This window comes from Mustela erminea, chromosome 2 (genome assembly GCF_009829155.1).
Source record: "Mustela erminea isolate mMusErm1 chromosome 2, mMusErm1.Pri, whole genome shotgun sequence".
NCBI lineage: Eukaryota > Metazoa > Chordata > Mammalia > Carnivora > Mustelidae > Mustela > Mustela erminea.
The window spans coordinates 103,551,318-103,575,086 of NC_045615.1; the positions used below are offsets into that span (position 1 = coordinate 103,551,318).

A 23,769-nucleotide genomic window follows, 5' to 3' on the forward strand; every position below is an offset into this window, starting at 1 on the left:
TTTGTTTTTGTTTTCTGGTCTTTTGATCTAATATTCCATGTCCTATGCTTTTAGTATATCCTGGGACATTTCTCCTGATCTAAGAATTCTCCTTAACTTGCTTGAGTCCTTTTCTCTTCCCCAGGGTGAGGTTTGAAGGAACAGGAGTTCTGCAAGCAGAGCTGAGAACATAAACTGAGATTAGAAGTGGCTCATGGTGTGCAAAAGCTTTTGATCTTGATGAAATCCCAATAGTTCATTTTTGCCCTTGCTTCCCTTGCCTTTTGCGTTGTTCCTAGGAAGATGTTGCTGCGGTTGAGGTCAAAGAGGTTGCTGCCTGTGTTCTCCTCAAGGATTTTGATGGATTCCTTTCGCACATTGAGGTCCTTCATCCATTTTGAGTCTATTTTTGTGTGTGGTGTAAGGAAATGGTCCAATTTCATTTTTCTGCATGTGGCTGTCCAATTTTCCCAGCACCATTTATTGAAGAGGCTGTCTTTTTGCCATTGGACATTCTTTCCTGCTTTGTCGAAGATTAGTTGACCATAGAGTTGAGGGTCTATTTCTGGGCTCTCTATTCTGTTCCATTGATCTATGTGTCTGTTTTTGTGCCAGTACCATGCTGTCTTGATGACGACAGCTTTGTAATAGAGCTTGAAGTCCGGAATTGTGATGCCACCAACGTTGGCTTTCTTTTTCAATATCCCTTTGGCTATTCGAGGTCTTTTCTGGTTCCATATAAATTTTAGCATTATTTGTTCCATTTCTTTGAAAAAGATGGATGGTACTTTGATAGGAATTGCATTAAATGTGTAGATTGCTTTAGGTAGCATAGACATTTTCACAATATTTATTCTTCCAATCCAGGAGCATGGAACATTTTTCCATTTCTTTGTGTCTTCCTCAATTTCTTTCATGAGTACTTTATAGTTTTCTGAGTATAGATTCTGTGTCTCTTTGGTTAGGTTTATTCCTAGGTATCTTATGGTTTTGGGTGCAATTGTAAATGGGATTGACTCCTTAATTTCTCTTTCTTCTGTCTTGCTGTTGGTGTAGAGAAATGCAACTGATTTCTGTGCATTGATTTTATATCCTGACACTTTACTGAATTCCTGTATAAGTTCTAGCAGTTTTGGAGTGGAGTCTTTTGGGTTTTCCACATATAGTATCATATCATCTGCGAAGAGTGATAATTTGACTTCTTCTTTGCCGATTTGGATGCCTTTAATTTCCTTTTGTTGTCTGATTGCTGAGGCTAGGACCTCTAGTACTATGTTGAATAGCAGTGGTGATAATGGACATCCCTGCCGTGTTCCTGACCTTAGCGGAAAAGCTTTCAGTTTTTCTCCATTGAGAATGATATTTGCGGTGGGTTTTTCATAGATGGCTTTGATGATATTGAGGTATGTGCCCTCTATCAAAGGAAACGGTTAACAAAATCAAAAGACAACTGACAGAATGGGAGAAGATATTTGCAAATGACATATCAGATAAAGGACTAGTGTCCAGAATCTATAAAGAACTTAGCAAACTCAACACCCAAAGAACAAATAATCCAATCAAGAAATGGGCAGAGGACATGAACAGACATTTCTGCAAAGAAGACATCCAGATGGCCAACAGACACATGAAAAAGTGCTCCATATCACTCGGCATCAGGGAAATACAAATCAAAACCACAATGAGATATCACCTCACACCAGTCAGAATGGCTAAAATCAACAAGTCAGGAAATGACAGATGTTGGCGAGGATGCGGAGAAAGGGGAACCCTCCTACACTGTTGGTGGGAATGCAAGCTGGTGCAGCCACTCTGGAAAACAGCATGGAGGTTCCTCAAAATGTTGAAAATAGAACTGCCCTATGACCCAGCAATTGCACTATTGGGTATTTACCCTAAGGATACAAACGTAGTGATCCAAAGGGGCACGTGCACCCGACTGTTTATAGCAGCAATGTCCACAATAGCCAAACTATGGAAAGAACCTAGATGTCCATCAACAGATGAATGGATCAAGAAGATGTGGTATATATACACAATGGAATACTATGCAGCCATCAAAAGAAATGAAATCTTGCCATTTGCGACAACATGGATGGAACTAGAGCGTATCATGCTTAGCGAAATAAGTCAAGCAGAGAAAGACAACTATCATATGATCTCCTTGATATGAGGAAGTGGTGATGCAACATGGGGGCTTAAGTGGGTAGGAGAAGATAAAGGAAACAAGATGGGATTGGGAGGGAGACAAACCATAAGTGACTTTTAATCTCACAAAACAAACTGAGGGTTGCTGGGGGGAGGGGGTTTGGGAGAAGGGGGTGGGATTATGGACATTGGGGAGGGTATGTGCTTTGGTGAGTGCTGTGAAGTGTGTAAACCTGGTGATTCACAGACCTGTACCCCTGGGGATAGAGTATTATGCCTCCATCAGAAAGGATGAATACCCAACTTTTGTAGCAACATGGACGGGACTGGAAGAGATTATGCTGAGTGAAATAAGTCAAGCAGAGAGAGTCAATTATCATATGGTTTCACTTATTTGTGGAGCATAACAAATAGCATGGAGGACATGGGGACTTAGAGTGGAGAAGGGAGTTGGGGGAAATTGGAAGCGGAGGTGAACCATGAGAGACTATGGACTCTGAAAAACAATCTGAGGGTTTTGAAGGGACGGGGGGTGGGAGGTTGGGGTACCAGGTGGTGGGTATTATAGAGGGCACGGATTGCATGGAGCACGGGGTGTGGTGCAAAAATAATGAATACTGTTATGCTGGAAATAAAAAAATAAAAAATAAATTAAATATGAAAACCAAAAAAAAAAAAAAAAAAAAAAAAAAAGAAGTGGCTCATGGAATTTAAAAAAAAAAAAAAGAAAGAAGTGGCTCATGGAAGACTTGTCTTTGTTGTGGTCTGGGGCTATCAGCCCCAAGTTTGAGAAAGGTGGCCTGGCACAAGGAAGTCCTTTAGGTTATAGGACAATTTCCAGGTCAGACCAGCAGGAGGCTGCCAGCCCGCAGGGAGCTCACCTGGCACGCCAGGCTCTGGTTGCAGGTGGCGTGGACATTATCTCATCGGCTTCCTTGGGCCTGGGATTGGACAGTGCCATTTGGCTCAGGAAAGAAGAGAAGAAAAGGGAGATGTGTGCATTATAAGTAAAAGAAAAGGTAACCAGCCTGAGGCAAACAGCATTGTCTACGTTTGTCCAAGGATCTACCTTGTGCCTCCCAGATGCCCTGGGGCAGGCTGGCCACAGTCTATAGAGCTGGGCAAGCAGAGGGGTGAGCAGATGAGCAAACACCTGTTTCCTTCTCTACATGTGCCTGGGCATTCTGCAGCTGCCCAAGGAAGCCAAGGTTCAGACGAGGGAAGTTTGGCTTGCAGTCACTTGTGGGAGCCCCAGGGGGGTCGGCTGGGGTTAAAACTCAGAGGAGAGGAAAGGTCAGGATTGAGGACCCAGTTGTAGCAGTTTTCCTGTGGGCAGATCATGGACAAGCGTGCTCTTCGTTAGATGGGTTGGGGCATGCTTCCTCTGATATTGTGCTCTCCACCCAAGGAACCATCAGCTCTGCATGCTTCAAGGATGCCTCTCCCAAATCACCAGGATTCATTGCTTCTGCTACCCGCAAGGCCCATTGTTAAGTGCCTGGAAACTACCAATGTGCATACATCTTAAACCGCAGGCATGGGGGACTGGAAGTTTTGAGACAGGCTGTGATCCCTTTGGAACACTATTCCCCACAGACCTCTCTTCTGTGCCAGAGTCTAATGTCCTCCTTTCTCTTCATCTTCTTCTTCCCAGGAGCCACGGGTCATTGAGGCAAGGGCAGGCCCTGGGATCAGACTAGGACAGCTCTGCTGCTTACTACTTCTTCAAACCCCAAGGCAGCTACTGTCTTTATTTGTGACCTCAACCTAATTCCTGAGCCTATCTGAGACTCCAGTGGCTCAGCATTTTACCACAGAACAGACTCTATGCTTTTGCTCTGTCATTCTCAGTGGGTTAGCATTTCATCCTATGCTTCTTGCTTCATGGTCACAAGATAGCTGCCAGAACACCAGCCTTCATGTCTATATTCAAGGCTAGAAATAAAAAGGAGAGGGACAGTGAGTAGGCTTTTCTTATTTTCATCTCTTTCATTATGAAGGCAGAAACTTTCGGTAGTGCCCAGTAGTCATGACCTCACACCCCACTGGCTAGGGTGGCCATGCCTAGCTTCAAGGGAGACCAGAGAGCAAGTCTCTGACTTGCTTCAGTTTCTCTAAAGGTAAGTGGCAAGACAGAGGGAGTGGATGATGATCACTGGGTTGGCCAGCCAACAGTAAGGGCATGCCCAACTCTCTAGATTTCCAGTGTAGGCCTTCCTCTTTCCCTCATGGTTCTCTCTTCTTCCCTTCTGGAAGAAAGGGTTTGGGGTATGGTGGGGATGGTGCATGCTTTCAGTAATTTTCCATCCCTCGACCTCTGCTTCCAAGACCCAGTTTCTTTTTGTCCCATTGACAGTGAGTTGAGAAGTGGCAGGTTCAAGACTATGACAGAATGCCAGGACTGTGGCTTTGGAAGCTCCCACGGAACTGCCTCTCCCCAGACAGGGACCCACCCAGAGTCTGAGTTGCCTGGTGAAACCAGAATCATGGCTAAGAAGGAAACATGCATGTGCATGCATGTGGGCGTGTGTGTGTGTGAGTGTGCACCCGTGCCATGTCTCCATCTCACCCTATGGGGCTTGGAGCCTCCCAGGGCTGTTCAGTAACTGAGTCCTTGTATTCTTCAGGTTTGGGGTGATCCACTCGGTGTTCACCAATCTGCTTCTGTGGACCAATGGTGTCCTGAATGAATCAAAGCACCAACTTAATGAGCACAAGGAACGGCTCATCACTCTGGGCTTTGGGAACATCACCATCGGTGAGTGCTACAAGTTGCCCTTCCCCCACTCTGGGACCTCTTGGAACCCCACAGAGACAGAATGCTCGGAGATGGAGGGGAATCGGGTCCACCCAACTCAACACTGGCCAGACAATCATCTGTTGTTGAAAATCTTTCAAAACCTCCGGAGTCCCTCATCCTGGTTCCATAAGTAGGACATGCTGAGTGTAATTAATGGTTTCTTCGGTGACTCAGGGACTTGTCAGACCCAAGGGTGATCATTTAGGGTACCATTTCTCACGGTACAGTTTGGAATGGAAGTGAATGTCTTTGTTTACAACTACGGAAAATTGGCAGTCATTGTGTTTTTAATTAAGCCTCTATTACCAGTTCATTTGACTAAAAGTATAGCTTTTTAAAAATACCCAGAGAAGTCTAAGGGTTGCTGTTAATTGGTTTCAGTTTGTTTGAAGTTGTTATTGAACTCTACCAGGCTTGTACTTTTGACCCATCTTTATTCCCTCTTGCTTCTCTTTGAGAGTCTGTGGTGCCAATCAAACTCCTTCCCAAGTTCTTTAGCATTTATGACCTGTTGCTTCTCTCTTAGAGCAGTGGGATTGGGCTGACAGGAATGTGGGGAGAGGAAATATACAGGAAACACATAACCCAGATTTGGGTTTTGTTCTCATTGCATACTGGCTGTGTGACTTTTGGAAGCCATTCAACCTCTCTGGGCCTCACTTTTCTCATTCATGAAGTGAAAGAGCCCACAACAGACACTTTCAGGGAGTCCCTTTCAGGTTTGATGTATTACACATTGACACTCCCTGTATGACCCCAGGGCCATCACCAAAGGCAACTTTATTTATTTTTTAAAATTTATTTATGTATTTGAGAGAGAGAGAAAAAGAGAGAGAGAAGGGAAGAGAAAGGGGGAGAGAGAGGATCTCAAACAGACTCACTACCCAGCTTGGAGCCAGATGCTAGGCTTGAACTCATAACCTTGAGATCATGACCTGAGCTGAAACCAAGAGTCCGATGCCTAACTGACTGAGCCATGCATGTTTCTTTAGGGCAACCTTAAAACTGTTTCCTTACCAGTTGGGTGGGGATGGTGAAATCAGGGGTACACCCTATTCCTTTACCCCCTCGCTGGCTGCCAACTCTTGGAGAAGTTCTTCTCTTTTCCTTGTCAGTGCCCGTAACAGTAATAGCAGTGAAAACAATGACAAAAACAAACTTTTATTAAGTGTCTGCTGAGTGTCTGGCATGCTGCTCTAGTACTTCTATGTGGCACACTTAATTCTGGACCCCAAACACTGTGGAGTAGTCAGTTTTGACCTTATCATATGGATGAAGCCATCAAGCCACAGGGAAGTTAGGTAACTAGCCCAGGTTCACAGAACCAGGATTTGGTCTGGCTCCAGGAACCCTTGTGGGAATGCAGACATGGATACATCTACAACGGAAGGACTCCATCAGCTCTAACATTCTGTTCATCTGAGCCTTTCTCCTCAATTTCTTCCCCTGACTTTTGTGGAGTAGTGTACTGGGTTCACGTGGTGGGAAACTCCTTAGGAGTTCAAAATTGTGGTGTTCTGCAAAGGTGAGGTGATTTCTGCTACCACAGAGCTTTCCAACTGATTTTATTCCTGGCATATGCAAATTATAAGCTAAAATAATGACAAAGTGTAAAGGAAAAAAATCTACAATAGCACCTGCCCGGAAATGTAGTTCCATGCTGCTAATATTGGTTTATTTTTTGTAGTGTCCTATTTATTTATTTATAATTAAGATCATGCTATAGCTATTCAATCTTTTTTTTTTTTTTGCGGAAGCCTGTAATAAGAAACAGAACTTACATTGCAACCCAAATGCACACAGACCTGTGTGTGCACAGATATGTCATGAAATAGTAACCTTACCGTATCAGAGATGCTCACATTTCCATTGTCACTGTTGTCATTCCATCCCATTCTGTTCTATTCTGTGACAAATCCATTCTGTTGAAAAAATATATTAGCAGCTACCCACTAAATTGATTTCACAACTGAGTACTGAGCTGTGATATGCATTTAGAAGATACTGTATACAGAATTTATTCTTACTTGTTTCCATTATCATGTAACATGATTGTTTTCCTGTATCATTACAACACAACTTAATCATAATTTTTAAAAAGATTTTATTTATTTATTTGACAGGCAGAGATCACAAGTAGGCAGAAAGGCAGGCAGAGAGAGAGATAGGAAGAGAAGCAGGCTCCCCACCGAGCAGAGAGCCTGATGTGCGGCTTGATCCCAGGCCCCTGAGATCATGACCTGAGCCGAAGGCAGAGGCTTTAACCCACTGAGCCACCCAGGCACCCCTAATTATAATTTTTAATGGCCACCTACCATTTCATTGTATGGATGTACCAAAATTCACTGAACAGTTTCTAAATTGTCAGACACTGATGTGTTTCTTTCTCTCTCTCATGTGCATGCACACATGCAAACACACATGAACACACAAAATTTTACCTAATGCTTTAATAACATTTTTGACTTGTCCCTTAAAACAGATTAGAATTATAGATCAGAGACAATAGCTGTATCATCTTTAAGGCTTTTCTTACATATCTTATTATTTATTTATTTATTTATTAGGAAATAGTTCTTTTTTAAAATTTAAATTCAATTAGCCAATCTATAGTACATCATTAGTTTTAGATATAGCATTGGATGATTTGTCAGTTGCATATAACACCGGTGCTCATCAGACCATTCCCCACCCCCACCCCCAGAGATAACCATTGTTAACCTTTTCGCTTATATCCTTACAGATTTTTTCTATGTCTGTCTATCATCTATATACCTATAGTTTATAAAAATGGAATTATACTCTATCCTCTTTAGCAAGCTTCTTTTGCTCAGCAACATCTTGCAAACATCTTTATACGTTAAGGAAGTTTCCACGATACCATTCACAGGGGCTGGTGTATGGATAAACTATGATTCATGCAGGCAGTACTCATGGCTGTTAACTTAGCCATAATATTAAACATGACAATAAGCCACCAAACAAAGCTTGAATTCAATGGGAAAACCCATGTGTGAATCCTCCGTGGAAATATTTCTCTGTATTTTTCCACTTGCCCATTGACCATGCTAACCACCCCCCAATGCATGTCCTCTGACCCCCAGTCTTGGATGACCACACGCCTCCATGTAACTGCTCGCCCCCGACGTTCTGCTCTGCCATATCCCAGGGGATATACTACCTCTACCCCTTCAACATAGAGTATCAGATCCTGGCTTCTACAATGCTCTACGTCCTGTGGAAGAATGTTGGACGCAAAGTGGACAGTCAGCAGCATCAGAACATGGAGTTCAAGTTTCCTGGGGTCATGGCAGGCTCAGTCCTGGGCCTGACCGTGCTGGCCGCCACGATTGGGGTTGTGGTGGTGTATCTGGTTCAGATCGGGCACTCCAAAACCAAGAGCGAGTTGGCACTCATCATGTTCTACCTATACGCTATTGCCTTGCTGATGCTCATGGGGGCTGCGGGGCTGCTTGGAATTCGGATCTACAGGATAGATGAGAAGTCACTAGATGAGTCCCGAAACCCCGCCCGCAAACTGGATGCGGACCTCTTGGTGAGCACTGCCTCCGGCTCCTGGCTCATCTCCTGGGGCTCCATCTTGGCCATCTTCTGTGCTGAAGCACGCCCCCTGTACACCTGGTTCAACCTGCCCTACTCCATCCTGGTGATTGCCGAGAAATATATCCAGAACCTCTTCATCATCGAGTCCATTCACCGGGAGCCGGAGAAGCTCTCTGAGGACATCAGGACCCTGCGGGTAGTTACAGTCTGCAACGATGATACCATATCCCTCGCCTCGTCCTGCCTCAAGAGCGAAGCCCTGGCCATGGACGTGGCTTCCCTGGGCAGGGAGATGCCCCACACAGCCAACGGAAATACGCACCCGAGAGACGGCCTTGGCAGAGAGGCAGAGGAGAGGAGCCAGGAAGGGACCCCGGGCCCAGCCGGCCAGCCCCGTTTCTTGCAAGGCGATGCCAAGAGAAGAGTGTTGAGGAACATTGCAGCCTTTTTGTTCCTCTGCAATATCTCGGTAATCTGCATTGAGTTCTTTATCTTAAAAATAATCAAACTTTTCCCCTTGCTTTTCCTGAATGGAGGCAGCTTATTAGCAAAATGATTCAAGGGTCAGGTTAAAGAATGACGCTGGAATGAAAGCCACTTCCTTGCCTACAGCTGGATGCTGGCGGCTGGGATTGGGGCTAAAGACAGCAGCTGAGACGGCTCCAGGTCTGTCGGTTACACCCTCCCGGGTGTGATCTGAAACAGAACCCCCCATGCGGAGGGCAAGAAGAGGTGGCAGAGAGAGCAGGCCATTCCAGCTTTGTAGGTGACGGTTTTCACAAGCCAAGGGAACTTTTATACAAGGCCTGTCTGGGGCAGTAGCAAGACAAGCGGATCTCTGCCCCTGCCTGCCAAATTGTAAAAGCTTGTAGATACACAGCCAGAGAAGCCTCAGCCAGGCTTGGTCCCGTATACTGTGCAGGTGTTCTCAACACCACATCCTTATTTCAGGGCTGTGTCCTTGGAGCAGCTTCTGGGAGCAAAAAAAGGCCAGCAGAGCCCACATTCCAAGGAGAAGAGAGGGGGTGAGGAGCCTCTGAGTACCTCGGTCCAGCTCAGGGGTCAACTACCAGCTGTGTCTTTGGGATGACCTTTCCCAACAACCTCTTCTTCAGGGGGGGTCACAGTCTAGGGAGGAGGGACACAAGGGAAAAATGTACAGTGAGCAGGACAATCATTGGGACAGGTGTGTGCAAAGTGTCATGGGGACGTGGATCCAGGGAGGGGCTTCACTGAGTCAGGAAGGATGGAAGGGAGGCCCAGGCTTAGTTGAGAGTGCTTTTGGCTATAAAGAATAGAAAGCTGGGCCAGTGATATCTTCAGCCTTAAACATAAGAATTCTGAAGGTTGGCAATTTGGGCTTGGCCTGGCAGCTGAACTCTATTATCAAGGATCTAGGTACATTCATCTCTCCACTTCACCATGCTTAGTATGGTGCTTGTTGCCGTATGGCCACAAGGTGACTGCAACAGCACCAACCATCACGTCTGGGATTAAGACATGAAGAAGGAGAGAAGTATTAGCACTAGGCAGTGGCTTTCACATGGCCACCTCTTGCTGCAAGAGAGGCTAGGGATGTGGAATTTTGCCTTCCAGCCTCTGGTGGAAAGTAGCACTGTTGACATTGTGCAGCATCTCAGTTTTGGCTGTCTCGGTGTCCAGGAAAGGCTGGAAGTTTGCCAGGTGGTCAAGGCAAGCGAAAGCATTTGGAGCAGAGGGCACACCATGTTCAAAGGCACAGAGGCAGAAGACACCATGGCCTATTTTGGGAGCAGCACGTAGTTTAGCATGAATCCCATGCACATCAAGGAGAGTGGTGGCTCGGGAAGCAGGAAGGCGAGTCCCGTTAGTGGGTCTGGCTCGAGTGAACTTCATAAGCCTGACTGAGTCTGGTCTTTATGCTGGAGGCAATGGCGGTCCCTTCTGGTTTGTGTTGTGGAATGATCTCCTTAGCAGCAGGTGTGAGAATGTTGGAGAGAGGGAAGCCTGAGGGCCGGGACACCTGAACAAAAAAGCAGCCCTCTGTCTTCCCAGATGGGAAATGATGGGCTCTTGACCCAGAGTAGTGGGCGTGAGGATCTAATCTGAGTCTTGCTTTGGATGTCCCGGACCTCGGTCCTCCTCCGGTCGGTGGACAGTTATGAGGACCTTTGAAGGAAGAAGGGGGTCCCAGGAAAGTTTGGCTCTAGGTGGGCCCTCCTCTTTCATTGAATTGGCACTTATGGAGCACCTGCTGTATGTCGGGCACTATGCGGGCACAGCAGTGGATGAAAGAGTTAAACGGGAAAACGAGAGAGATATTGACAACTACAGCGGGGCTGTGTTTTACAGGAGGCTTGTCTGTGTTTTACAGGAGGGGTGTATCAGCTCATCTGACAGAATTGGAGTTGGTTCCAGAATTTCCCTAATGTGTATTGTTTTTCCTCCGCACCCACAGGGATGAATAGATCTGTCTTCAGCAAGTTCAGGAAAGCCACTTTCCCTGTGAATTCTTTGCTTGACCGCTGGTGAGGAAGGTGGCTTGCATTTTTGGACAAGCTTGGACAAGAAGAGCAGTGGGATAGTGGAATCAACTGCTAACAGATGGTCTGTTGGGACCCAGAGGCCAGACTCTGGGCTCTGTCCCAGGAGGGGGACACACGCTGTCTCTCCATGTCTGAGTTCAGCCCCCGATGTCCCCAGGCCCTGCCTCTGTTCACTGGGGAGTGAGCCAGAGGACGGAATTTGTTGCAGAGTGATGGCGAGGGTGCCCTCAGCCGACTCCACGGGAAGCACTCACAGACCTGTGGGGGGTCCCACGGGAGGACATCTCTGTTCCAGGACCGGGTGGCTGGGGTCTAGGAGGGGACTACAGCTGGCTGTGAAGTGAACAAAGAAGGGTGGTGGTGTTGACAATGGAATTTAGGGTGCCGTGGAAACACAGGGGTCTGGGGCAATGGTGGCAGGTGAGGGCGGGGAGGTCAGGCAGAACGACAGGCACAGGAGATGCTGTGCCAGGCAGGACCTGCTGGAAATGCTCCAGGAGCAGGAAGGGAAACCCACACAGCGAGCGAGGGCATGCAAGGGAAAGGACCCATGAAAGGTGCCGTGGCAGACCACGCAGGGCCTCCTGAGCCATGGCCACAGGCAGGACGGAATCCCAAATGCAGCAGAAAACCACCGAAAGCTTTCAAGGTCAGGACAGAATCTGAATCCTGCTTCGTTTCTTTTTAATTCAGCTTCATTTTTAATTGTAGTAAATGGCACATAGCATAAAATTTCCCATTTAACCATTTTTATTTATTTATTCTAAAGATTTTATTTATTTATCTGATAGAGCATGAGCAGGGGGAGCAGCAGGCAGATGGAGCAGGGAGCAGAGCAGGGAATCTGGTGCCAGACTTGATCCCAGGGCCCCGGGATCATGACCTGAGCAGAAGGCAGACGCTTAACCGACTGAACCACCCAGATGCGCCCCATTTTAACCCTTTTAAAGCCTATAGTCCAGTAGTTGGAAGTCCACTCACACTATTGTGCCCCCCCCACCCGTGTCTGAAACCTTTCCGCCCTGCAAACTGTAGTTTGGCAGGCACGAAACAGCCCCTATGCCCACCACCCCGGGTCCTGCCAATGGCGCCCCACCTCCTGTCTCTGTGACTTCAACCACCCCACGGAGCTCACGTAAGTGGGATCACAAGGCATTTTTCTCTTAGCAGCCAGGTTATCTCACTCAGTATAACGTCCCGGGGTCATCCACGTGGTAGCGTGTGAAGGAGGGGAGACGTCAACAATGACGCCCGGTTCTGACTTGAGCTCTTGGAGACATGGTGAAGCGATTTATGGAGACTGGGGACTCTGAAGTGGGGGCAGGCTCGGGGAGAGGCTCAGCCTGGAAGAAAGATCCTGAGTTTAGTACTGGACATCTGCTTCTGTGCGGTGCCTCGGAGACGCCCAGGCGAACGTAGCCAACAGGCAGATGTTTCTTTTCCTACTGCTGCGTAACAAAGGACCCCAAATGTAGGATGAAAATGATAGCTGTTGGGCTGCCCGGGTGGCTCCATCGGTTAGGCATCTGACTCGATTTTGACTCAGGTTATGATCTCAGGGTTATGGGATTGAGCCTTGGAATGCTCTGTCTCCCTCTCTAAAAAAAAAAAAAAAAAAAAAAAAACAAGGATCACAACAACAACAACAACAATAGCCATGGGTTTAGGTCTTACGACCTTGTGGGTTAGAGATGCTGATGGGGCTTGGCTGGCAAATCCTCCTGTTCTTCTCGGCTTCAGCCGGGGTTGGTGGGCGGACTGGGCTGGAGGGTCCAAGATCTGGTGGCTGGGGTGGGCTAGGGGGGCTTGGCTATAGTGCATCCACATGGGTTCTCCAGTATGGAGAGTGGGGGTCTCAGGGCTTCTTATGTGGCAACTCAGGGCCCCAGAGCTGACCTGCTGGGAGACCAGAGGTGCCAGTACATTAGGGCCTGTGTGTGGATGTTGTGTGGTGTCACTTCTGCTGTATTGTATGGATCAAGTGGTGACCACATCTCCCAGAGTCAAGGGAAGGGGACAGAGACCCACCTCCTGATGGAACAAGGAGCAAGAGCTCCAGCCAACTTAACAGCAATAAAATAAATAAAATAAAGATCTGGATTTCAGGAAAGAGAACCCACCATCTGTCCTTCCCTTTTTTTCTCTCTGTCTTCCCTCCTTCCTTCCCTCCTGAGTATCTATCCACTGGGTGTCTCCCAAGGGCCAGCACGGCTGTGAGTGATGGGGGCAATGTGACCCAGGGTCCACCTTCCTTCCGGTCTTGGCGGGCAGAGCCGGCAATAAGCATCAAGCAAGACACCGTTACAGGGATGCGTGCCCCGCAGAGAATGAGCAGAGAGGGTGTAAGGTCGCAGCTGGTGGCTGATTCAGATCAAAATGCCCAGGCTGGGGTGAGCGGCTTTCTCTCCCACCACACGAAGGGCCAATTGACTGGGGCCCCAGGGGTGCGGGACATCCGGGCAGTGGGATTAGGGGTTGGCAACGGATCAGCCAGCTGAGAAAGGGCTTTAAAATCCCATGTTGGGGGTAGACTTCATTTTAACTACGCCATGAAGACCCGTGGGTCCTTAATCAGGAATGAGTCTGGCAGCTGAGTGGTGAATGGACCCATCTGGGTGCTCAGTGTAAGCCGGAGAGCAGGTAGGAGGCTGCTGCAATGGTCCAGGCGAGAGCGGAGAGCAGGGAGCCTGGGCAGGTGTATGGGGTCAGAAATGGCTACACGGCTGCCTGGGTGTCTTGGGGCATGGTCCTCCAAGCTCGCTGATGGGCTGGGTGGCGGAGGAGGGTTTTGAGGGTTTTGAGGGTGAAGAAAACAAGGATGACACCTAGAGTTTTGACAGCAACGGGGAGGAAGATGTTGCTGATGGTGGTGGGGGGGGTAGTTTGAGATTCAGGTGAGACACCATGAAGCCTGTGGGGTCCTCCAGGGAGGAGCAGGTGCGTGATTCCAGCTGGGGAGTCATCGGCCGATAGTAGGTACTTACAGCTAAGACTGGGGGAGCTCATCCAGAGATCACGTGTGTAGAGGGAAGGACCCAGGGGTGAGCCTCTGGCCAACCCCTAGAGACTGAGCAAAGGAAGAGCTGGGGACCAGCTGGCGAGGAGCAGGTGGAGTGGTGGGAGGGGCCTGAGAAGCAGAGCCTGAGAACACAGTGAGGCAGAGATACACAGTGACACCTGTACGAAGAAGCCCATGTCATTAGTTCCTGCTTTGTAAGAAATCACCCCACACTCAGCAACCCAAACACCACCTCCTTGTCATGGCGTCTGTGGAGCAGGAGTCCAAACCCTGCTCAGCCGGTGCTCTGCTAGGGTCCCTTACTAGGAGTACATGGCCCACTGGGGGCAGCTGCCACTTCAGAATGGACTCTTGGGGGCTCTTTCCCAGCCTGCTCCTGGGGGTGCTGCTGAGTCTAGGGCGTGAGTTCCTTGAGAGCTGCTGGGCTGGGAGCTCCCTTGGCACCTGGTCACAAGGCAGCACACAAATGGGGGGGGGGGCGGACAGCTCCCTCTCCTGCACAAGGGCATGAGCAAGAGGGACTCTGCAGCCTTTCGTTACCCAATCTCAGAAGTGACACCTCATGAATTTTGTCATATTCCAATGGGAGAGACAAATCACTAGGCTGAGCTGGATTCAAGGGGAGGGGGCTTCACAAGCACGTGACTCCCAGGAGGTGGGATGGGAGGGGGAGGTCATCTGAGAGGCTGCCTGCCACCGTGCAGGGGTGGAGGAGAAGAACTCAGGGCAGGGAGACCAAGGGGGGCGGGGACCAGTGTGTGGCTTCCATGAGCAGCAGTTGACAACAGGTTATGGCTTTTGGTTTTGCCAAAGTAATTGGGGTTTTATTCTCTTCTGAGCTGTGGGAGATGGGTGTCCGTGTTCGCATCTTACAGGTGAGGACACTGAGGGCTTGGAGGGGTTAAATGAGAGTCCATAAGAGCCACAAACCCAGATGTGCTCCAAAACGTGTGTTCCTTTCCCCTAGTTGGGGGGGATGTGTGCAGGGCCTGGGCTCTCTCTCTAGGTCAAGCCAGAGAGGAGACACCGGAACTCAGTAGCCCAGGCCCATGTGGCTGGGATCTGAGCACCAATGTTAGTGTGTGAAAGCGGGTATGATAAACAGGTGACCTCTGCTGTAGGTAAACCCTGGGGGCGGTGGGAACGCAGGGCATTCCTGACCAGACTGGTTAGATCAAGGAGGACTTCCTGGAAGGAGTGGTAATCTCAGGACTTGGAATAAGGTAGGATTCAGTCAAAAAAGGCAGACAGGGAGCCTGTGACAAAGGAAGAGGCACAAGCAAAGCTGAAGCTTGAGGGAGAAAGGCATATCTGGCCTTCAGAGGTGGGAGTGAAAGACATAGTGAGGGACATAGAGACATGGACAGGTGCCTGGTCACTGGGGGAAATTGGACTCTCTCCTGAAGGCTGTTGGGAGCCACTGGAGAGTGACAAGCAGAGGAATGTCAAGGTCAGATGTGTGCTTTACAAAGATCACTCCCACCGTCAGATCTGTGGTGGATGGAAGGCATCCACTAGAGTGGGGGAGATGTGTGTGTGTGACCATATCCCGGTGGGGGATTCTGAGGACCCGTCCAAGGTGATGGCTGTGGGGATGGAGAGAGTCAGGTGGGTGTGAACAGCGTTCACTCAGGATGGGGCCAAGGAACAGAGAAGGGTCAGGTGGGCTGTGCGGATTTGACAAGCTCTGTGGAGACGCGCATGTGGTGCAGAGACAGGTGTGGCTCCGTGTCCCCGAGTCCAGGCCAGAGCCTGGGGGTCACATGGGGCTTCCAAGGGGGCTGCTAACACAGGCTCCTCTTCTCTTCCAGCTCTGGATCCCTCCCGCCTTCGGCTGCCGCCCTGAGTACGACAACGGATTGGAGGAGATTGTCTTTGGCTTTGAACCTTGGATAATTGTGGTCAACCTGGCCATGCCTTTTTCTATTTTCTACCGAATGCATGCAGCTGCCTCTCTCTTTGAGGTCTATTGTAAGATATAGTCTGTGTCTGCATCAAAGCCCGAGGAGTGACTTAACAAGAGAATTCACTGAAGCCACCTGGGAATGGCCAGGTTGGGCAAACATTGCCTGACGAATGCGGGAGGGCTGCCTTTGTTTGTACCAATTGTGTTTCCTGTGAGCTGGAATTGTCCGTCACCCCAGTGAATGTAATCAAGTTAGCTCAGCATCAATGAGGCGGCTGAAATCTGGCCTTGGTTAGCTCATTCTAATTGAACCCAAATTATTTTATCCCCTTTTAAATGAGCTCCTTTGTTTTAAAAGAATGGGATCCAGGTTGGGGAAAGAAAAATGATCCAGTTCTTTTTTCATAAAAATTGTTTTCTGTTATCATGTGACTCCCTACAACTTTTTCTGCCCATCTGAGTCATATAATCATCCTTACATTTTATCCTTCCCAGGGCTGATCAATGTAGAGACAAGCACGTTTAGTTCATATTGTACTTTCTGAATATGTTTAAGTTTTTGAACAAAGTTATTTTTATCATCTGGATGGAAATTAGTGTATAGGTCAGTATGGAGAAGTATTTCTTGCCCGAAATGTTGGCACATTTTTGTTTGTGATCATTTTGAGGTTTTTTAAAAAATTTTACTTTTTTTTCTCTCACTGTTAATACATATATACTTATTACAGAAAATGTGGACATTTTAGAAGACTAGAGAGGAAAAATCCACCTCAGATGCCACTGTTGTATTTTTCACACTTTGCTGTATTTCTCTTATCTGTTTTCCTGCCCAGGATTCTTTTTGTTGTGATCATTGTTATGCTCACCAGTGATGATGTGATAGGTTCCATTTTGTACCTGCCTCTTTGTCACTTAACAAAAGAGCATAAACTCTTCCTTCACATTGTTCCAAACTCTTTGCAAATATTATTTTGATCCTGTATTGTAGTCCATCAAGTGGATGGGCCATAGTCAGCTTCCTTTTGTTGGTTTTAGAGTGTTTATACTTTTTGGTTTTTATAAGGGACTCTGCAAAAAAATCAAGTACCTTTGTAAAGCATTTCCTATATAATGGTTTCTGTAAGACATATACTTAAAATTAGGATGCCTATTCAAAAGGTTATAAATATTTTAAAGCCTCTTAAGAAATAATGACATGGGGAAGGCCTTTGTATGTACTTTGCCATAATCATTTCAAGTTCAGAATAAAAGTAGTTTACTTAACCATCAGTACTAATGTGAACATCTTCTCATCTAAGTGTATTTTAGGGGGGACAGCATGGGCAAGGGCATATTAAGAAACACCAGATTTTTTACATGACTCAAATACTTGATGTTCATTCCAGAAAAAAAAAAAAAGTGGGCAGATGGACTAAAAACAAAGTGAAAGGTTGTCCATCATACCTTCTATTTAGGGTGGTGGTTTTCAACCTGGGACTATCTTGTCCCCATGGGGACATTTGGCAAAGTCTGGAGATACTTTTTATGGTGACTGCTGGGGGGGTTGAGGGGGGCTGTGGGCATCTAGTGGGCAGCTAGCTGAGATGCTGTTCAACTTCCCACGACACACGGGATGGTACCCGCAGCAGAGAATTAGCTGGCCCCAAAGGCTAATAGTGTCCTGGCTGAGAAACCATGATCTAGAGGTAATTGCTGTTCATTTTTGGTCCTCAGTACCTCTCAGGACACACACATGCACATACATACATGTGCATGCACATACACGTGAATGAGATTATTTTTGTATGTACTGAATTTGCATATAATTAGCTTCTCTTTCTTTTAATACACCAGTGTGTTTTTTAACTTTTGGCATCCCCATGGCACAGATTCTCACACTTCAGCATGTATAAGAATCATCTGGGGGAGCCTGTTAGGTTTTCTGCCTTTCCAGCCAGAAGTTCAGGTTCTGTTGGGCTGAAGGGGGGCTCAGGATGTTTAAGTAAGCATATCAGGTGATGCCAACTCCCTTCTAGAAGCATCTCCTTGGGTGTCCTGGACCCCAAGTCCGGACTTCTGAACAACATTCCTTGACGTTGTGTCCTTTTCTGCAATATGACCTTGGCCAACTTCAAAGTACATTCCTCGGAGGGATGTAGCATTCCTAATTTAATCAGACCCCGATGTTGGACATTTAGAGACATTTGATGGTTTCTTTCCCCCCACTTTTTTTTTTTTCAATTATAAGTGAGGCTGCGGTGAGCATTTTCATGGCTAAGTCTTTTCATGTGTTGATAAACCACCTTGCACGAGATGGCTACATGTGAATGCCCGTTTATCCAGAGGACCCCATTTTGTCTGGTGTTAATTTCCCCCTGTTCTGAGCACATTAGTACAGCCCTAGGAACTCCGCATGTGGGGTTAGGGCTCTGCCAAAGAGATAAAGGGAATCACAGGAAGGCTGGGAACGACTGATCCAGGTGTGAGGGTTTCAGCGAGGCCATGGGGTGCCATCAGAGCTGGGAAAAGTCAGCAGTCTTCCTGGGCTCAGAACCTCTGAGCAGGGACCTTAAAGACGGATCATCTCTTGGCTCTAAACGAGTAGAGCCCGCAGACTCAGGGTTGGCTATCACAGCCAGGTGGCTTCGACCCATAGGGAGTCAAGCCTAACTCAGCTGGCTTAGGCAGCAAGGAAAATCTGTTACCTTAACACCAAGGCAACTCACAGATGAGGAGCCAGAGTGTGCAATCAACGAGAGTCACTCCCTCAAGGCTAGAATAAGAGAAATGCCAATTAACACAGTAATGAGATGCCATTTCCCATTCATCCAAGTGGCAAGAGTTGGCCAAATGTGAGGGAAAGTGAAGGCACACACACTGCTGGCAGGAGCGTAAATTGGTAAAAGCCAAATGGGAGATCAGCTGGCAACATAGAGTAGGGCTGAAGGCGCACATTCCTTAAGACCTAGCAATTCTACCCCTGAGAGTGAGCTCCAGGGATATCCTCAGACGTATGAGCAAGAAGACGTGCTCAGAAACGTCCACTCCAGGGGTGCTTGTCGGAAAGAAATAAAAACTGCCGAAATGTCCATAAGAATGGATAAACTATGGCCTATTCCCACCAGGGAATATTACACAGCAGTGAGAAATGAATGGGTTGGAACTCCAAGCAATGATACAAGTCATCCCTCAAGGCAACGCTGTATCGATAATGAAGTATCATGATGGTGTAACTGATGTGATATGTTAATATAACACTTAAAAACAAGCAACACAATCTGATATTTCTGGCATATATATGCAATAAAATTATAATCACATGTGAAGCAAGAGTGCACCCCGAGTTCGGTAGAGTGGTCATCTGTGGGCTGGGGAAGAAGGAGGATGCAGGACCCGGGTGGGGACAGACAGCTGAGTGTATATTGTGTCTGCAGTGTTTGATTGTTCTGGCAAAGTGACCTGTATAGAAGCATTTGTTATATTTTCTTCTGTGCTTTTTAATATGTCTGAGATATTTCACAATAACAACATGTGAAGGAAAGAGAAAAGAAAGTCAACTTAAGGAAGAGCAACATAGAGTTGTCAGAGAAGGTGAGTTTCCAATATTCATCCACTGTCGTTGGGAGGAGGGTGTCAAAGCCACCTTGTCTGGTCCCCTCAGCAGGTAGATCCCCCAGGTGGGGTAGCTCGATGCCGTGAGCTGTCAAGATCCCCCAACCCCTTGGATGATTCTGGGCTCATCAGGAAACTCAAGATTAATTTGCCTTCCCATATCGTTCTTCACCGAGGGGAGTGATGTCCCAAGTACTCAGGGTATCAGGAAAATGCGTTACTCACCTCTTGCAACCTCGTACAGGTGCATTTGCTAGCTCAATCTCATTCGTTCCTGCCCCCCACCAAGCCAGCATTTCGACTCACGTTCTAGGAGTGCCCTGGCTCTTGGTGGGGCTGCATGGAAGGGGGAAGGGCAAGAATTTCGGAACTGGACACCCAGGCTCACATCCAGACCTGGGACGCCAGGCATGCCTTAGAAAAGACACTCCGTCCACAAGACATTTTGCAAACACTGGAACTAAATGCCACCAGCACCTGCTGGTCACTTGTGCCTGGAGGACAGATCAGATTCCTTTGTCTGTCCTCACAAACACCAGTCAGGAGCCTTCCGTGTAACCCCAGCAGCCCACAGGGCATCTCTGGTACCTCTCTATGAAGCCGCTGCCAGGTTGGGTGAGTGTTACTACTCTAGTTGAGTGGAAGGAGCCTTTGGGCATGCTAGGGAACATACATGGCTAGTAAATTGTAGTGATGGACTATTACACTTGGAAAAAACCCTTTTCCTATTACATAGTCTTAAAAAGAAAGTCAATTTGGTAAAAAAAAAAAAATCCGTCCAACAATTGCTTGAGGATACATGGACAGAACAATCCATCAGCTTGACAGGGTATTTCCCTTTTTACTCAGTTATAAATTGCTACATGTGGCTTAAAATGGTGAGGGATGGAAGCTACTAGAAACAGAGGGTTCTCCGACCCCTGTGAGTTCGGCTGGGGAAGAGCACGACCAGCAGGGGGCACTGGTGTCTTTCCTAGGAGTCCTTGCCTGCGCTTTCAGGGCAACACTAGGGGAGATCTGGTCCACCTGGAGCAGCCTCAAGAGTACCCAATGAGGGGATGGGTGATGGATGAAAACTGACACGTCTGTGCCCCCTCCAAGCTCTGGGCTGCTGTAGTGTGTGTCGGGGGCTGTCCTCACTCCCAGGTGAGAGCTTGGGAGGATTCTGGGTTCTCCTAGGGATGCTGAGAACTAGTTAAGAGTTTCAGCAAGGGTGTTCCTTCCCCCTGCCCCCAGCACCTCCCACATCCTTGTTCCCTTCAAGAGGCTTTGCGGAACATGGGGTGTTCCCATGTGAGGAGAGTCCCCCAGAACGTGGTCAGGGAGGAGGCTGGGGCAGCGGGCTGGGAAGACATTTTCACAAGGTCTGATGGGGAAGGGCAGCAACATTAGCTCCTCCTCAGAGCTGACCTTAGGGGACCATGGGGAGGGGGTGGGAAGGGATGAAGGCAGTGTTTTAATACTCAAAAGGAATGGGAATTGTGGTATGCTGTTTCAGCCACATTAAAAACCACCATGAGAGTTCACTGTCTCAGAAATATAAATTAAATCAAGTCCCCTGCTTAAACACTTCATTGGCTTCTCATTGCTTTTAGAAGAAAGTACAAACTCTTGACCATGGTCTGCCAGGATCTTCACTATCTGATCTCTGCGACTTCATCTTCGTCTTACGTCAATTCCCCTCTCTGTCACCCTCCCCCAGGGACCCCCACCTGCAGCCACTGCTGCAGCCACATACAGCTCCCTTGACTGCCTTGGATCCTGCAAACTCTGTTCCTCAGGACCTTTGCATGTGCTAATCTCTCTCTCTCTCAGGAGAATGCTTCTCTGTCTCCTTGAACTGGGTCAGCCTCTTTTCATCCCTCAGGCTGTGCAGAGAGGTCCCTCCATTGTGAGGGGTGCCCTGGTCATCTGTCTAAATAGATCCCCCTGTGACCCTTCACCTTGGCCCCTTTATTCTTAGTCATTTACTTATGTGTTTGTGCTTCTCTGTCCTGGACACAACCATCTGTCTTGTGAGGGTAAAGTCTTAGCCTCCTTCTACCCCAGGCCTCACCACATGGGTTGCCGCCCTCACAACCCAGAGTATTCCATGGTGTGTGGAAATGCCTGGAACACGGCGGAGGTCACGACTGGCACGTTTCCATGAATGATTTTTTTTTCTTTTTAGAGAGAGAATCTTTTTAAAAAATTTTTATTTTATTGTTTCAGTGTTCAAAGATTCATTTTTTAAGGGCTTGGCAGACTGCCCCCTGCTTCTAGCACAGGCCTCTAGCTCCCTCTTCGCCTCTAAGGCACAAGGTGGCGCCCGAGGCCTGGCCCAGAAGAGCCCTGGGTTAGGCTGCGCTCCCCTCGGTTTGTTCTGGCCCCTGGAGAGAGCACAGGGACCACCTCTCTGGAAGCCTGCAGGCGCCTTCTGCCCTCCTCCTTGGGAGGGAGGAACCGCTGGGGCGGAAGAGGAACCGGGACTGTCTTCCTGACAGCAGCGAGTGTTGCCTCTGGCAGATGTTTCTGGAACACCAGTTGTGGATGACTGGCTGAAGCCAGACAGAATAAACCCACCTCCCCTCGGCTGGAGGTTGTTTCGGAGGAGGGCGTGTGAGTACTTCCAGGCCACGAGTCGGCAAACTACCTCTGTGAGCTAAGAATGGCTTTTACGTTTTGCAAGGTGGTTAACAACAACACCTACACAAAAAGATTATGTGGCAGAGACGTGCCACACACAGGAGCAGAAAATGGAGCAAATGCGAGCTGGGGTGTGGGGAGCCATGCAGCAGGAGCTGGGAGTCACGTAGATGGATATGCCTGAGGAGGAGGGGCTGTGAATGTTTAACCCAAAGATAATGGGTGCACTCATGGACGACGCACGTTCAATGCACATCCTCATCTCATGGAGTAAATCCCAAAGGCCTGTTGCCTAACCATCTTTGGCAAATGGATGTAACACATATTCCTTCTTTTGGACAGCAAAAATATGTCCACTTGAGTGTGGACACCTGCTCGGGGGTTATTAGTGCCACCCCCTTGCAGGGGGAAAATGCTAAAAATGTCATATCCCATTGCCTGCGCAGTTTTGCTTGTTGGGGTGTACCTAAACAATTGAAAACAGATAATGCCCCTGCTTATACTTCTGTCAGTTTTGCTAACTTTTTAGCATGCTATAATATTCAACATGTTACCGGTATTCCTTATAATCCTCAAGGCCAAGGCGTTGTGGAACGCGCTCATCTAACCTTTAAAATCACTCTACAAAAAATACAAAAAGGGGGAATTGGAGAGGAGTATCGTACTCCCACTGACCTTACCAATTTGGTCACTTTTATTTTAAATTTTCTCACGGTAGACAAGCATGGTGTCTCGGCTGCGGAGCGCCATTGGGGCCCTCAGAGGACACAACAGATGATGGTGAAATGGAAAGATGTGCTTACAGGGTTATGGAAGGGCCCTGACCCGGTGCTGCGATGGCACCGAGGTTCTCTTTGTGTTTTTCCGCAGGACGCGCCTGCTCCAATCTGGGTACCGGAACGCCTCACCAGGCTGGTCGCGGTAGAACCTGTGGAAGATGCTGCTGCTGACGGTGAGAATAATGATGACTGTCCTGCTGCCTGTCCTCCGGAAGATGGAGCCAATTCCACTGAGGCCGGAACAAGAGATGAATCTTCAAGGATCAAAGAGCCGCTGCCTTCGGCATAGATTAGCGTCTTTCTTAATAGTCTTAGTTATGTTTATAGTCCCCGGAGAAGCGGCTCCCTATTGGGCTTATCTGCCTGACCCTCCGGTAGTACAGCCAGTCACCTGGAATGATCCTACGCCTAGGGTATTCACCAATCTTGCTGATTTGCTTGGGGGATTGGCGGATAACGGGGTAGGGTCTACTTTTTCCAAAACCTTTTCGTGGGAAGCTACGTCGTCTATGCCTCCTATATGTTTTCAGTTCTTCACTAATGATTTCCCTCAATATGGTTGTGTTTATACTAATTGGTTTTATAGATATCTTTCCACTTATGCGGGTACTGATGGATATCGGCCCCCTGTGACTGATGTTCATCCTTGGGGTCTCCTGGAAGTATTTCCTTCGCCTTCGTCTTCTATTAATAGCTCTGCCATTGGAATGCGACCACCAGGACGCCTACCCTGTGCAGAGATAATCGTCAGAAAAGCGGAGGGTCCTTTGTGGACTGAATGTTATTTGCCAAGACCATTGGTCATCTCCCCGACGGGTATTGATTTTCCTATC

General features: G+C 47.9%; 1 protein-coding gene across 1 annotated transcript in view; it reads left to right on the forward strand.

Moving 5' to 3' along the window:
* OTOP1 (otopetrin 1) overlaps positions 1-17,200 on the forward strand; it is a 37,533-nt gene extending 20,333 nt beyond the window's left edge. Inside the window, exons 4-6 of the mRNA XM_032329918.1 lie at positions 4,755-4,885; positions 8,032-8,960; positions 15,847-17,200. Of these exons, the coding sequence (XP_032185809.1) occupies positions 4,755-4,885; positions 8,032-8,960; positions 15,847-16,017 (1,231 nt within the window). The 3' untranslated portion in view covers positions 16,018-17,200. The remainder of the gene's footprint in view (positions 1-4,754; positions 4,886-8,031; positions 8,961-15,846) is intronic.
* The last annotated feature ends 6,569 nt before the right edge of the window (positions 17,201-23,769 follow it).